General features: G+C 39.5%; 1 protein-coding gene across 3 annotated transcripts in view; it reads left to right on the top strand.

Annotated features, from left to right (window-relative positions):
• Window positions 1-15931, top strand: part of LOC126202929 (mitogen-activated protein kinase-binding protein 1) — a 939171-nt gene that overhangs the window by 909814 nt on the left and 13426 nt on the right. For all 3 annotated transcript variants that reach the window (XM_049937023.1, XM_049937024.1, XM_049937025.1), the window contains exons 25-26: window positions 1287-1408; window positions 12835-13006. In XM_049937023.1, coding sequence (XP_049792980.1) covers window positions 1287-1408; window positions 12835-13006 — 294 coding nt within the window. The remainder of the gene's footprint in view (window positions 1-1286; window positions 1409-12834; window positions 13007-15931) is intronic.

Here is a 15931-nt window from a genome sequence, read left to right as displayed (position 1 = left end):
GATGCATTGAGGAGACATATTGCAGCACATTCACGTACACCAAAGACAATCCAGCAGTCGACAACCATGGTTATGGAGGAATAGATCACCTTACCATAAGATGTCCTTACCAGTATTGTTGCCAGCATGGAGCATGTTGTAGAGCATACATTGCCGTCCATTGTGATCGCACACCCTATTAAGAATCGTGTCCTGCCATTTGTAATGTCTAGGGCCTATTATGATTCACAGTGACTTCAGGATAATTATTATTTGTTTGTTGCCTTCTGTATTATACTGTACCAGTTCTTTCTATGTGTGGTCCAAGTTTTATTAAGCTATGTTACTTGGCAGTGTTACATCACGTGAAAGTCACTGTCCTCCTTAAGTTTTGAATACCAATGTATATGTTGAAAGGAAAAAGGAGTTGTTGGAATCTGTGAAATGGTCAAATACTGTTAAAGAGCTATTAAAACTGCCGTAGACACCTAATTCCTTAAAAAATGTACGAATTCTCCATTTATGAATTAACATCAGACTTGTGATTCCTTTAAAAATGAGTTAATGTGTTAAATATGTTATGTTAAACACAAAAGCTAGAAAAAATTAAAAATGGTTTGAAAATGTGTGTAAGATTTGTTGCAGGTCATTAGTGCTCTCATTCTCAAATACTGTATGAATATAGTCTGATATCAGTGAATTATTTTGCCTCAAGACTTTTGAATTGTGGTACTTGTCTTATTATGTTAAACCTTAAACATAAGATTACACCTCTTAATGAGTAGAGTATGAGACCATTTTAAATTTTTAGGTCCCGTCAATAATTGAATGAAATATTGGAAATTAAAGTTTTTGCCCCTTCAAGCTGTAATACAGGCAACCTGCAACTGGAATCATGTGCCATAAACCAGGTTTGCTGGTTATAGCTCTCGTCACATAGGAAAGTAGCTCAATTTTCAGCTGCTCAGTACATTCCCCTCTATTAACTGCTGGCAGCCAATAAGATTCATTCGCTTTATGAGTGGCTAAGTTAGTTTTTGTACTATGGTAGGAAGTATTAAACTTCTCGAAGGCACTCGGGGATTTGTATTAGTAAGAGAAACTTCTTAGGAAAACATTTTAGCACACTATAATTATATTTAGAATGACTTGATGAACTAAAGGCCCAATTTTGAGGTAAAATATTTAAATATTTCATGGCTTTACATAATATACATATTGCATATATACTGACAATACAAATCATTGTTTAATTGTTTGCTGCAACACACTATATAAAATGATAATCCTAAGTTTTGCATCTACAGTTTCAGGTAAAGCTAATAAACCTGTGTCAGGAACGAGGACTCTTCCACGACACAGCAGTAAACAGGCGTCTTCCAGTAATTCAAATATTATGAGAAGCACATCAATGGGGGTCCTAAACCAGGTACGTGGATAAAAAATAAGTAATTTCATACTGTGCATTAAAAATCTCTGTAGTGTGTTTCAGAAGTGATAGAGATAATTTATGATCTCAGTGTGTACTTCCAGCTTGTGCTGGTGTTGCTTTAGGTAAAACTTTATATGGGGCAATGATTCAGTGCTATTTAGATAAGTAGCACACAATTTTTTGTTCCCAATTTTCTGTAAATATAGTTACTCAAATTCAGTTCTTCATGCCATGATCACAAATGCCAAAGGAAAAATCTCCTAAGAAAAAAATCTTCTCACAATTCTTTAGATAGAAGGGGATATAAGAGAATTTCTAGATCAGTTGTATATAGTTTTATCCTCAGAGTGGGGAAACACAGCAAAGAAGCTAGGTACAAAGGAGAATTCTCAAGGAGCATGAGCTACTTTCAGAAAGTGTAATGACAAGTGTGAGGAAAGAAACCATCTTTTGTATTCTAGAAAAGGTAGAGCAAACATGAGGGCAAGAGTGTTCCTTTGGAATTCTGATTGGAATTATTAAAGTTTTGTATTGGCTACAATGATGCAGGATACTTCAAATTGATCATTGCTTTATCTATTATAAAAATTTAAGTAAGAGCCCACACTTTATAAAAATTCAAGTAAGAGCCCACACTGAACCTTTCTGGTACACAACACTCAGCCAAAAATTAATTCAAGTGCATTTTGTCATGGATAATGAAGTATTCCAAAGGACAGCCAGCTTAAAAGTTATACATTGTGGTAACTAACAAGGGGAGGCCATGTCATTGGGATCCCAGATTAACTTCAGACATTTTACACATTTAGTAGGCCATTAAAACAATTCAGTGTGCAAGTAGGTTGCACTACCCTTGCAGTTCCGAGAAAATCGCAAGAGAAGTTTTACGTGTTTATCATGTTGTTTCTGTATCTCTGCGTAGAGTTCATGGTGGTCAAGTGATTAGCGTTCGAGCTTTGTAAGACAAACATGTGAGGCGACGGTTCAAATCCCACTATAACTTACTTTTTAATCTATTTTTTCTCATCACTGGTCATATTATTTAATTTATATGACATTGGAGAAGAAATATAATGGAAAAAGAACCATGTGTGTTTGTGTGAAGTTTCGATTTATGTTTTCCATGTATGTATGACAAATAACATTCTGTGATTACGAGAGCACACCCGACAAGTAATCATCCATTACTCTTGTATCTGGCATACTGTGACTTACTATATTACTTATTGTGAATAATGTCATTCACATCGTTATTTATTGAGGATTGACTTGGGCTTTCCAAGCCTGTCCCTTATCCTTGAAAATTTAATTACACTTAGCAAATAGTCAACATATGAAATTCACTACAACTTCATGAAAATGCATGTGTTATTATTATTATTATTATTTTTATTTTCATCGCATTACCTCTCGAATGTCATATAAATTAAATAAAGTGATTAGTGATGAAAAAATATAGATTAAAAAGTAAGTTATACTGGGATATGTACCATCACCTCATCCATTATCCTCTTGCAGAAAAAGGAGGTATTAAGAAATGTAAGAATTCGAAGATCCTTCAAAGGCCTTCTGTACAATGTGTGGTTATCTATTTCACACAATATTATTACTGCTCACTTCTGTTGAACAGTCACTTTATTTGCTTTAGTGCCGTGCCTCAAAATAAATGTATCTTTGGCAAGATGGCTGAAAGTTTATAGCAAGTAAAGTTGCTGAGGAAAAAGTTACAGCTGTGTTGTGAAAAAGTGTGTTTCCAATAATTACAATTGTGAAGTATCAAAGCTTAATGAGTGTATATCAAGCTTACAGTAAATTGTGAATGGCTTAAGAAATGTTGTTATAAATATCAAAAATAAAAACTTGAAGCTACAAGCAGAGCTTCATAAATTGTGTTTCATGATTAAGGAGCAAAGTGCTAAAAAGTCTGTGTGTGAGAAAATAAATTGCAAAGGTAGGATTTCTGAATCTAAATTGGCATCATATTCTGTAAAACGTGTCTCAGTGGTAGAAAAAAATTTCGATTTTGTGTCTTCAACTGATGATAATTATTTCTGTGTAGAAGGCAATGAACTTTATAAAAGTTTCAGCGATTTGAATATGGATGGTTATCAGAATATAAAACAAAAGTCAGTAAGAAAAAAGGGTTGCATCCTTTTCTAACAGATGGACATTTTGCAAGATATTAATAAAGACCTTCATTGACTAGCATTATCAAACCTGGTGCTGTAACAGAAAATGTCCTTGATGTAAAATCCCAAAAGATCATCTTGCAACAAAATGATTTGGTAGTCTGTATTACTGTTACAAATGGTACAGTGAAGAATAAGTCAGACCCTTGTCTGAGATATCTACATAACTTCTTAAAATCAATAATTCTGGAAATACAACCATCTGTACAAATACTCTACAGACATTATTTAATTCACAGCTCTTGTGCAAATGAAGAAAATGGAAATGTAAACACAGAAATTAGGAAGCAATGCTCACAGTATGCAATTTTAACTAAGTGATGTGAACAGAAGCCTCCACACCAGTCGTGGAATGCACTTTTATACAGTTCCTGTTTTTGGGGAAACTATAAAGAATAAACATATTTGTATGTCTGACGCCTCTCCACAGGCAAACTAGTGAAGAGGAACAACACCCATGGGATTTGGTTGACAAGTAACAAATAATTGAAAGATTGTAGTGTTGAATATTGGACCCATGCAAACACCAAAGCCCAATTTAAAGAATTTTAAATGTTTTGGTTCATAAAAATAACTCTTGTTACCATTCTGTGCAAAAAATGAATGTAAAAACTTTTTACCTGTTATGAATTGTAATAAAAACCCTGCAGAATAAAAATCTCCAAAAAACGTATGTATTTATTATCGGAATATTCAGTCTATAGGAAAGAATTTTTCACATTAGAAGTCTTCTGCTCAACTGTTATTCATAATGCAAATCTGATCTGTCTCACTGAGCACAGGCAGGAGACTGAAAAACTGTTAATTTCTAAGTTACCAGATTTTACAGTTGGCAGAAGTTATAGTCAGTTATGTAAAACTGGTAGTGGCTGTCTAATTTTTGGAGGTTTATTTCTGTAAATTCAACAAAACTCATCGTCTTAATGATGAGAATCGCTTTGGACACTGTCGAAGTCTGCCATTACAAGACAATTTATTAGGTGAAATGTGCTGACACAATAGCACACAGATAATACATAATTTGTCAGTGATGTTACAAAAACAGAAATTAGCCAACTAATGTTAAAGTCCATGCATAGTGCGGAACCAAAACAAACATCATTAACAGATATTGACCAGTGAAGTGAAAGTTTCATCAAGAATGCTCACAAGAGAATACTTGCTCCGCAAGGTGGGCGTACAGTTATAGCTGGTCAGTACTCACAGGGCCTCACCAGGTGACACAATGTGTGCTTTTGGGTGTGGACACTTCTCAAAGTCCACATGCAGAGACAGCTTGTAGATCACGTGCCACCAGTTATGAGGGCTGCAGGTAGGGATCACTCTCCGACAGCTATGATAGCTCCATTTTGCTGTCAGAGTCCGTTATTGCAGCCCCCCCCCCCCCCCCCCAGAGATGTCACACAAAGGGGCAGAATTGGCCCAGCTTGTGCTGGCTCTGCTGCAGGTTTCGGGACACCACCACTGGAGTAGAATCCTGAAGGTGATGCATCTCCGCCTTGGCGACTTCCAGCTGCATGGGGCAGCCACCGCCAAGTCCGTGCCACTCCTGCAAGGCAGGTATGCTGTTGGTGGTGCTAGAGCAGAGGAAGTCGGGAGTGCTTGAGCTTAATCTGTGCCCAACAAATCAGCAGGGGCCTGGCACTAATTGAGGAAGAGAGGAGGTACCTGTGTCGGATGAGGCCAGAGGGCACAGATTGTGCGGATCAGAGGGGCATGATGGTGGTTTGCTGGGACACAGCTGTCTCAGGTGGCGTCGCCAGAAGTGGTCCTCAGTTCCTCAGTGGATACCTCATAAATCCAGCAGCCATGTGTATTATTCCCTGCACTTGTGGTGGCCTTACTTGGCCAAGAACAAGTGAGGGCATTGTCTGTTGGTACGGATTTTGCCGGGGCCTTAACTTCTCTTTGAAAGTCTGTGTCACCTGTTCTGCCTCCCCATTGGATTGGGATGAAATGATGCTGTATCCCAAGCTCTTCACAGAAATGGGGAAACCGGGCAGAGGAAACCTGGTGGCCATTGTCAGAGACAGTGGGCACGAAGGCTCTCAGTGGCAGAGATTTGCAACATGGCCTTGGTTATGTTCACCATTGTTGTGAAACTCATGGGCAGATATACAGAAATTTGGAGTACGTGTGTACCATAATTATGTACATCTGACACAAGAAAGCACCAACAAAGTTTATGTGGAGACACTCCCAAGGTCCCAACAGGGTTCAGGACAAAAACCCTTCGGTGGTTGCAGATCGTTGTTGAGAACATACAGCGCAAGACTGGACCATGGTCTCGATATCCTTGTTGGTGGCCGACCAGTTTGTGTGTCAGCATGCCACTTGTTTCATGTGTGTTATGCCCCAGTGACCTGCATGTAGGAGTGCAAAAATGCTATGGAGCACAGACAGGGTAATAACGACCTGAGGCCATTCATGTTCTGTTTACAGCAGGAGAACACCATCATGGAGTGAGAGCCCATTCTTTTAAGGGGCTCCGGAACGCTCTATACTTGCAATGTTAAAATAACGCTTATAAATTACATCTTTCCTCACAAAGTATTTGAGGTAGGAAGTTGAACTTTTTACAGATTATTTATTGGAATATGGGCTACAACTTAACACAGGGATTACAAAATTTTAGTTCAGTTATTAAAGATGATTTTTTTTCAATTGTAATGAAAATTCACAACATTTTTTTGCAATTTTTTATTTATATATTCAAAAATATACAGTTTTTTGGAACAAGGCTGTGTTAAATTATGCAGAAGGTACTGTGTAACATTTACTGAAAGTTTGAAACAAATATGTTTGGAAGATCATTAGAAAACATGTAATTAGTATGAGAAAATAAAAGTTTTGGGAATCGAGCGACAAAGATTGGATTAACTTTTTAGTGCATTCCAGGCCCATAGGATGGATTATCTTCATCCTCTGCAAACTCCTCCTCCAGCTTCCTCTTGTTCCTCCTCCTGTTTACTCTTGCTTGTATTTCTAGACTCTTTACAGCCCTGTCTGCAGCCCGAAGGCGTTCCTTGTCTAAAGCAAGCATCGCTCATACCATGTTAGAACCTATCTTCATTCCCATATTTCTAAATACCTTGCACCTTACAATGTTGCCATCATTGAAAGTCGCAACAGCATCATACACACCAAAGTGAAGTGTTTCTATTCCAACAAATAGTCTTGGGGATTCTCGACCATATAACACTATTTACACTTTCATTGGGGTTTTGAGCTTTTCCGTGAATACACTTTTTCAACAGTTCAGGTGCTGCTAAGTCTCTGAAAATAGGTTTTATCACCTCCATTATTGCATGAGGCAGACTATGCTTATGAGTGTACACTTCACCAGTTAGCAATCCTTTGTTATATTTACACCAACTGTCTTCTTCTTTGGGACACAAGCTATGTTGGGGATTTTCATAGTCTTTATTGTTTACAGTAATAACACATACCTTTGGCTTTCCAACATTTCTCCATTTCTTAAAAGCCTTCAGAGGATTTCTAATAACTTTACTTTTACTCATTATTATACTTCAACAAAACAGAGACTCAAGAAACAGAATTAATTACGAATATTTTCGAGATAACGACAGAGTAAATAAACATGAAACAATCGACAATCAGACCAGCGATATATATTGAACCATCACAGGTTAGCCACAACACATACTTTATCTCACATCACTAAAATGTACCTGATGAACACGGACGTTAATAATAACACCATTTGACAGCAGTTTAACAGCGCCACAGTGGGTCACGCCCATGTAGAACACATTTCAAAAAAAAATTAAAAATAGTTGTAGTCTTCGGAATTGAATAAATTACATATCTATTAAAAGGTAATAGTCTGCAGATTCAGAAAACGCAAAAAAGTAAAAATTGAACTTTACATGATTTTGAGCCTTTCCGGAGCCCCTTAAGGCAAAGAACATTTGGAGTAGATCATGGTCCTTCCACAAAATGTGCTGTGGTACCCACGCTTAACCCACCTAGTAACTGTACAGAGAATAGGATTTGTTATTATCTGGGCTGCAACCTTTGTAGCATCAAGGGGAAAATTGTGCAGAGCCAATGCAGAATCAGAATCCTGCTGAAATATAACAGCTTCCTGTGTGTAAAATTCAGGATCAGAGCCCACTGGAAGCTGGGACAAAGCATTGACATTCGCATTGCAGCTCATCAGAGCATAGCAGATGTCATAGGTGTAGGCCAGTAAGAACAATGCCCATTATTGCAGGCTTTGAGCTGTCCTTTCTGGAAGGTTGGAATGTGGTCCAAACAACTCTTTTAATGGCTTGCAGTCTGTGGGGTGTGCAGCATCAAGTGTTTTCAATAGGATTTTCAGTCACCTGCCTCTTTATGGGACAACACTATGCTGGCCCCATGCTGTGAGGCATCTGTGGCAAGAAGAGGCATTCCTGGAGAAAACAGGATGAGGCATGGTAATGAGTATAGGACTTATTTAAGTATGGAAAAGCTGTGTTGCACTCCAGAAGACACCACCAGAATGGAACCCGCAATGAGTTGAGTGGATAGGGCAGTTTTGTAACATGGGGAATAAAATGGCTGTAATAGCTAGTTTTTCCAATAAAAGATTGCAATTTCTTGCAATTCTGGGGTCTGGGCATGTTTTCTATGGCTCGGGAGTGCTATTGGTAGGATGTATGCCCTGCTTGCTGATTATAAAACTAAGATACCCAATGGACTATTGGAAAAGTGTACATTTTTGGAGCTTATATTCGAGGCCAGCCTCAGTTACTTGGGAAAAACAGTAATTGCAGTTTCTGAAGGTGTTCATCAATCCCCCGTCACTATGATGTCATCTGACAGGGTTTATATGCCCCAGGACAACTGGGAAATCCAAGAACAACTCGATAATTTTTTCATCTGGGAAAATTTTTAGAATTCCTAGAATTTTTTTATTGTTTCAGTTTTCAGTTAAATTTCTGCCATTTTGACTGGTAAGAACTGATATCCTAACAAAGAGTTTTACTTTAGCACAGTACTGCAGAATAATACTGCAGCAGTAAAACATGGACAAGAGAATATCACCAAAATAAAACTGTAGTTGCAAAGAAAATGCGCCCTTTACAACAACCAAACACAGTGTGCACACACAAGTGTCTGCCTAAAGCAAAATGTGTCAAAGACCTTAGGACAAAGACTTCACAACAACAAACTGCTTTTGTTGAGCATTGTAAAAAGAAACTGCTTTCGATGAGAGTGATGTCACAAGCGTTTACATTTCTAAGAAGATGCAGGAAAATATTGTGAATGGTGGTTTGAGAAGTATTACTTTCAAAGTCGATTTCGTTTTGAGCAGGATGAATTATGTTACAAGTGAGAAAGTGCAATGAATTTCTTAAATCTCGGAGCATTTGAATCTCATTCAAAACTTAACACTTTGAGGACTAGCCACTTACAAAAATTTTTGGCCCAGGAGGCCAGTCATTTATGCCATTATGTAAAATTTTAATAGCACATCTCTGTTTGATATATCTTAAAGAGTAATGGATGCTAAAAAAGACCAAGCTTCAATGTTAGTTTTTCATATTTATTTTAGTTCTTTCATAGATTACAAATTCTGCTGTTTAATTACCATTCAAAACAGTGTGAGGTGAGTTCTTGAGCAATTTCACTCATAATTGGCTTTTCTATGGAAAAGTCAAAGTACTTGATGGAACTTATATTCAGCCAGGTAACTGATGAAATGTTAGGTGCACAGCAGTGAAATTTATAATAGCGCTTGTCAGAAATTTTCAGCTGTTGCAATTTAAGGTGTGCTCTTAGGTTCCTTGATAACTGCACCCTTGGAAAAAAACAGCAAACATTTTTTTGACCAATATTATATGTGAAAGCTTAGCTTTTCTTGTACGTATACTTTATGTACATTAATGTAAACCATTAACTTTCCCTATTTGTGTGTTCGTGCTACTTAAGTGATGTTTGTCCTCAAGAGTCTTTTGCGGCAGCATGTCTGAATAAAAGCGTCTCAATTTCAAGCCCTGTTCGAATAAAATTCTCAAGATTTTGATGGCTATCCCTGCAATTGAAAGTTTTCGAATTTTGTTTGAATTGTCATGACTTGAAAACCGAGATGATGATATGAAGTGATGTTGTTGGTGGCTGGCGAGATCACATTCCATGAGCTATGATTGGCTGACGAAGGGACGTCACAATCTAGATTTCAGTGCTTCAGAAGTTACCAAGCTGTATTGTACGTACTTACGTGTACAAAAATATGCAGTGTACATGTTGCTATGCTTGAAATATCTTTCCAAAATGCATTGTTTTTTGCTGGGTTTCATTTCCTAAAGTATTGGGAAGTCCTATGCTTGTGTGTAAAACCATTACCAAAGGATAGTATATTGTGACTTAACATGAAAAACGTGTACTTCCACCTGGGGTTTACTGAATTTTCACCTGGGAAAAGCATTTTCTTAACCGGGAAATCCAGATAAAATTCGTTAATCTTTTTTGTTGTCAACGTATGCATGCTGTCTAAGTAACTGCAGCATGAAGGAATGTCTTATATCAGCTGCTTCACATAATGCTGGAAGACTGCTGAGTCAATGGAAATAAATAAATAAAAGATAATTCCTCGGGACAGCAGGATGTGAAAATATCCTAAGTAAGTTAAAACTCCTGTCTATAAGAGATGCTTCTTAATGATGTGCTGAGTTGAGCTTCTTGATGAGCTTATCCATATGTTGACTTCATATTAATTAGTCATCAAGGTGCCTACCAAAACTTTTATGCAATGTGTTTTATTTTCCGTATGGCCATTAATGTGTACTTCTGTTGCTTGTAGACACATCTACAATGACCTGTCATTATATGCTGTCTTGGAATTGCATAAGATACTTTAATCCCAGGAGAATCCAACTCTTATCCTTGCTTCTGTTCAATTTTGCCCTTATTTGTTTTAGGAGAAAACAAAACTCAGTGTTGTAAAGGTTGGTTGGTTGGTTGGTTGGTTTTGGGGAAGGAGACCAGACAGCGTGGTCATCGGTCTCATCGGCTTAGGGAAGGATGGGGAAGGAAGTCAGCCGTGCCCTTTCAGAGGAACCATCCCCGCATTTGCCTGGAATGATTTAGGGAAATCACGGAAAACCTAAATCAGGATGGCCGGACGCGGGATTGAACTGTTGTCCTCCCGAATGCGAGTCCAGTGTCTAACCACTGCGCCACCTCGCTCGGTCAGTGTTGTAAAAATGTTTAGGAAAGAATTACATTTTTAATATTTTTTTTATAAACTTCTCTCCGCCATCCGCCGTTCTTCCCGTTATTGCTCTCTACGCACTGCAATTGAGCTACTGATTATGATTCTGTGATAAAATACTTTTCTTCTGTGATCAGTGCCTAAATGGCCAGTAAATTTTATTGTTAATATTCTCCTGTCATAATCATTTAAACCACTGATAATTGGTTTTACAGCTAGATTGCTGTAAGTTGTTGGGTCTAAATACAAACTGTCAATATCAAAGCTGGACATGTTGGTAGGAATCCACAATCCTTCTTTGCAGAAAATACAGTTATCTGATATTGATCAATCACTGTTTTTATTACCTCAGACTGACCAATTTTGGATAGTGTCTTTCATCTTAAAATTATGTCTCGTAGTTAGAGTATTTGTAAAATATAAGAATCAGGCCAGAAATGCCACACTAGTCAAAATATTTCATGAAATTATGGCATGGTCTTCTTACAGTCTAAATCTTTGGATTAATCTCATTGAGGTGTGTAGAGAGAAACTAGGTCATTTTCATGCACACCTTAATCAGATTAATGTGGAGATTGAGTTCACTATGGAAGAGGTTTGGACGGGTGATTACATTTTTGGGATGTCCTAGTCTTCTAGAAAGAGGATGGCAGCTTGGGACACATGATGTATTGGAAACCCATATACACGAAACATTATCTACACAAGGATTCAAATCAGCGCTGATGGAAAAATGAGATATTATTAAAACATTAGCAAATAAAGCAAGAAACCTATGTGAACTGGAACTGCTGAACACATAATTGAAATGTCTCACCAATGCAATGCTCAAGAATAGGTATTCACCCACTGAAATAAAGAGTATTAAGACAACCATGGAAAGATCATAGTGATGTAAAGGTGTCTGTGAAATCCAAGGTTTTGCTGCTGTTCATTTAAGATGTTACTGACCACTTAGAAAAAGTTGCGACAAAATGGAATATTACTGAAATCAGCTAAGAATGCTTGCAAACTCCTAGAAAAAGCAAATTCTGCATAATTGTGGTGGGGGGATGTACATGGATACTACTAAAAGAACAATCGAGAAAAGACTAGAACAACTCAGGGGCAACTGTATAAGGGGAAAAATAGACAGACAGATAATCTTTTGCAAATCATGCTTTTCAACAAGGAGATCAGCAGTTTCAATTAGGTAAAACTCAGGTACCAACAGCTGCAAGTGGATACCATGAAAGGGGCCATAGAAATTGCTAAACACCTCAGTAATTTTAATTGGGAGGAGCAGGGTGTAAAACTGAATGGTACCTGGGTTCTGGTACTGACAATAATGTGTACGTTTTCCACCATTGGGTTATAGCAACAGCAGATGACAGCAACCAACCACAGCCAATAATGCTGGAGTGTTTAAAACATATGACTCAGAACTCTGCTAGTGAGCATGTGGAAACAAATTTCATTTCAGTTAGTAATGGGCCAGGGTGTGTATTGTATCTTCAAAGAAGGAATAAAGTCATCCGACTCTGGCATAGTAGCCTGGAAGATTTTAGATGGAGTTACAGAGTAACCACTACTAATGGAACACTATTGGTCTAACTGTAATAGTATGCAAGAAATGATCGAAATATGGATAACCAGCCTGAAACCATTTTGTTTGAGATGGTAAAAACAGCAACTGGCAGATGGAAAGTAAATATATTTTCTAAATTGTTGATAACTGTTGCACTATGTTTTGCAGTTCTCATAGGAAATTTTACTGTTGAAAATAATAACAGAATTGGACTGCAACAACTCTAGATGCCCTTGGTCAATAATCTTTAATGGAAAATTGACATTAAAGTCTCCACAAACTGATTTTCAAATTAGGTCTGCATAACATTACTAAAACTGTTCCTAGATGTGTTATAAAGCATAAGATATGTCCTGTTACTGACCTATAAATTGCCCACACTGCAAGCTTGTATATTTCCTGATCCTCTGTTGTGATACAGCATTTTGTTGTTTTATCATTACAGAGTGATTCAGAAAGTGACCTGAGTTTGCAGCGTTCCAGCATGGCAGCACGACTGAATGGACTGATGAGACCAACAATAAGTTCTCAAAACAAAGTCAATACACTTAGTGTAAAAAATGCAAGCAGCAACAGCCAGTCACACAGACGAGGAATGAGACCATCATACTCATCTGGTGAGTATCAGTCACATATTTTTCGTAAAACCTTTGCTGAAGCAAGTCAGATGAAGAGTATTCGGCATACTACACTCCTGGAAATTGAAATAAGAACACCGTGAATTCATTGTCCCAGGAAGGGGAAACTTTATTGACACATTCCTGGGGTCAGATACATCACATGATCACACTGACAGAACCACAGGCACATAGACACAGGCAACAGAGCATGCACAATGTTGGCACTAGTACAGTGTATATCCACCTTTCGCAGCAATGCAGGCTGCTATTCTCCCATGGAGACAATCGTAGAGATGCTGGATGTAGTCCTGTGGAACGGCTTGCCATGCCATTTCCACCTGGCGCCTCAGTTGGACCAGCGTTCGTGCTGGACGTGCAGACCGCGTGAGACGACGCTTCATCCAGTCCCAAACATGCTCAATGGGGGACAGATCCGGAGATCTTGCTGGCCAGGGTAGTTGACTTACACCTTCTAGAGCACGTTGGGTGGCACGGGATACATGCAGACATGCATTGTCCTGTTGGAACAGCAAGTTCCCTTGCCGGTCTAGGAATGGTAGAACGATGGGTTCGATGACGGTTTGGATGTACCGTGCACTATTCAGTGTCCCCTCGACGATCACCAGTGGTGTACGGCCAGTGTAAGAGATCGCTCCCCACACCATGATGCCGGGTGTTGGCCCTGTGTGCCTCGGTCGTATGCAGTCCTGATTGTGGCGCTCACCTGCACGGCACCAAACACGCATATGACCATCATTGGCACCAAGGCAGAAGCGACTCTCATCGCTGAAGACGACACGTCTCCATTCGTCCCTCCATTCACGCCTGTCGCGACACCACTGGAGGCGGGCTGCACGATGTTGGGGCGTGAGCGGAAGACGGCCTAACGGTGTGCGGGACCGTAGCCCAGCTTCATGGAGACGGTTGCGAATGGTCCTCGCCGATACCCCAGGAGCAACAGTGTCCCTAATTTGCTGGGAAGTGGCGGTGCGGTCCCCTACGGCACTGCGTAGGATCCTACGGTCTTGGCGTGCATCCGTGTGTCGCTGCGGTCCGGTCCCAGGTCGACGGGCACGTGCACCTTCCGCCGACCACTGGCGACAACATCGATGTACTGTGGAGACCTCATGCCCCACGTGTTGAGCAATTCGGCGGTACGTCCACCTGGCCTCCCGCATGCCCACTATACGCCCTCGCTCAAAGTCCGTCAACTGCACATACGGTTCACGTCCACGCTGTCGCGGCATGCTACCAGTGTTAAAGACTGCGATGGAGCTCCGTATGCCACGGCAAACTGGCTGACACTGACGGCGGCAGTGCACAAATGCTGCACAGCTAGCGCCATTCGACGGCCAACACCGCGGTTCCTGGTGTGTCCGCTGTGCCGTGCGTGTGATCATTGCTTGTACAGCCCTCTCGCAGTGTCCGGAGCAAGTATGGTGGGTCTGACACACTGGTGTCAGTGTGTTCTTTTTTCCATTTCCAGGAGTGTAGTTAAGACATGTTAGTTAAATGACTGCACTGGGAAGGCAGGGGATTATTGTTTAAGATGACTATCATAAATGCCATGTGACATTTGAAATGTGGTGCTATAAAAGAACACTGAAGATTAGATGGGTAGATCAAGTAATAAATGAAAAGGTACTGAATCAAACTGGAAAAAAAGACAGACATTTAAATGTTATATTTTTTTTTTCTCTTGTTGAAATATAAAGTGTTACACCATTAAGCTCTAGTCCCATATTTGTCAGACTTTGAAAAGCTGTCCTTCACACAAGGTGTTATTAGATGATTAAGCTTTCATTCAGTACAGACCGTATGTCCATCATCAGTGTTAATATGATGTGTGACTTAGTGTATTCATTTTTGCATGGAAGCAAACATCTTCCGAATGTCAGTGTGAGGAATTTCTTCTTATTCCTGCAAAACATGCTGAGTTAATTCATGAAGATTTCTGGCTGAATGATGGTATGAAAGTATACATACACCTTCTCATCGCATTGCATCCCAACCCAGACACACACATTGTGTGACAAAACGGAACTGAGCAAGCCAGTCGTGGGCCCATACGTTCCTCAAGGCTTTTATGGGATGAACTTCAGTTTTGTGGTCATTAGCCTGCTGAGTATGCCCAGCATGACCTTTGGTATACTGATCACGAGGGGTATGACAAAAGATTTACCATTCTTGCCATATACTGGTGAGCATTCAGCCTCCCTTCAACCATTACCAAATCAGCCCTGCTGTCATATCCGATAGCTCCCCTCAACCTTAGACTCCAGGTGTTAGCAAAGTATGGGTCTGGACAACTACTGCTTCCTGTAGTCTTTTAACTAGTTTTCTGTGACATGGTGGTGTTGGTCTGACTGCCACAAACGGAAGTGGAACTCATTGCTGAACATCACAGAATGCCATTCAGTGTTGCAGTATACCTCGCCTCTGCACCCACGAAAGTCTCTGTCGTCTGTGGTGTGGTGTCAATGGTTAACTCGAGATCAAAACGTAGCTTCCGGTAATATGTTGTAACACTCTAGTAACATCTGCTCAGATCTTATCTATTGTCAGAACCTTTCAAACAATCTGACAGTTTTCTCCCAGTGTAGCCATTCTGGAAGGAAGTATGTCTACTATTCTAGCCACACTGTTGTCCTGAGTCCATCTAGTCACCAGTCATTTTGCAGCCAACTGTGTGTGCAACCTGTTAGTATGATGCTGTCATGTCCTTAATGTCAATTATTCAATCTCTCTCAAAATGCAAAAGATAACAGTAAGCTGCATGTGCCCATCTCCTAGGCATATTGCCTTGTGATCTCCACTGGAACAGTTCCTCTAATCTTAAAAATACTTAAGTCTCACACCATTCTTCATCTGTTGGAATGGCTTTATTCTGTTCTGAAAATAAATGCCCATAAGGATGAAATT

This window comes from Schistocerca nitens, chromosome 9 (genome assembly GCF_023898315.1).
Source record: "Schistocerca nitens isolate TAMUIC-IGC-003100 chromosome 9, iqSchNite1.1, whole genome shotgun sequence".
Taxonomy (NCBI): domain Eukaryota; kingdom Metazoa; phylum Arthropoda; class Insecta; order Orthoptera; family Acrididae; genus Schistocerca; species Schistocerca nitens.
Note: the sequence above shows the minus strand (reverse complement) of the source record. Positions and strands in the feature narration are given on the sequence as shown.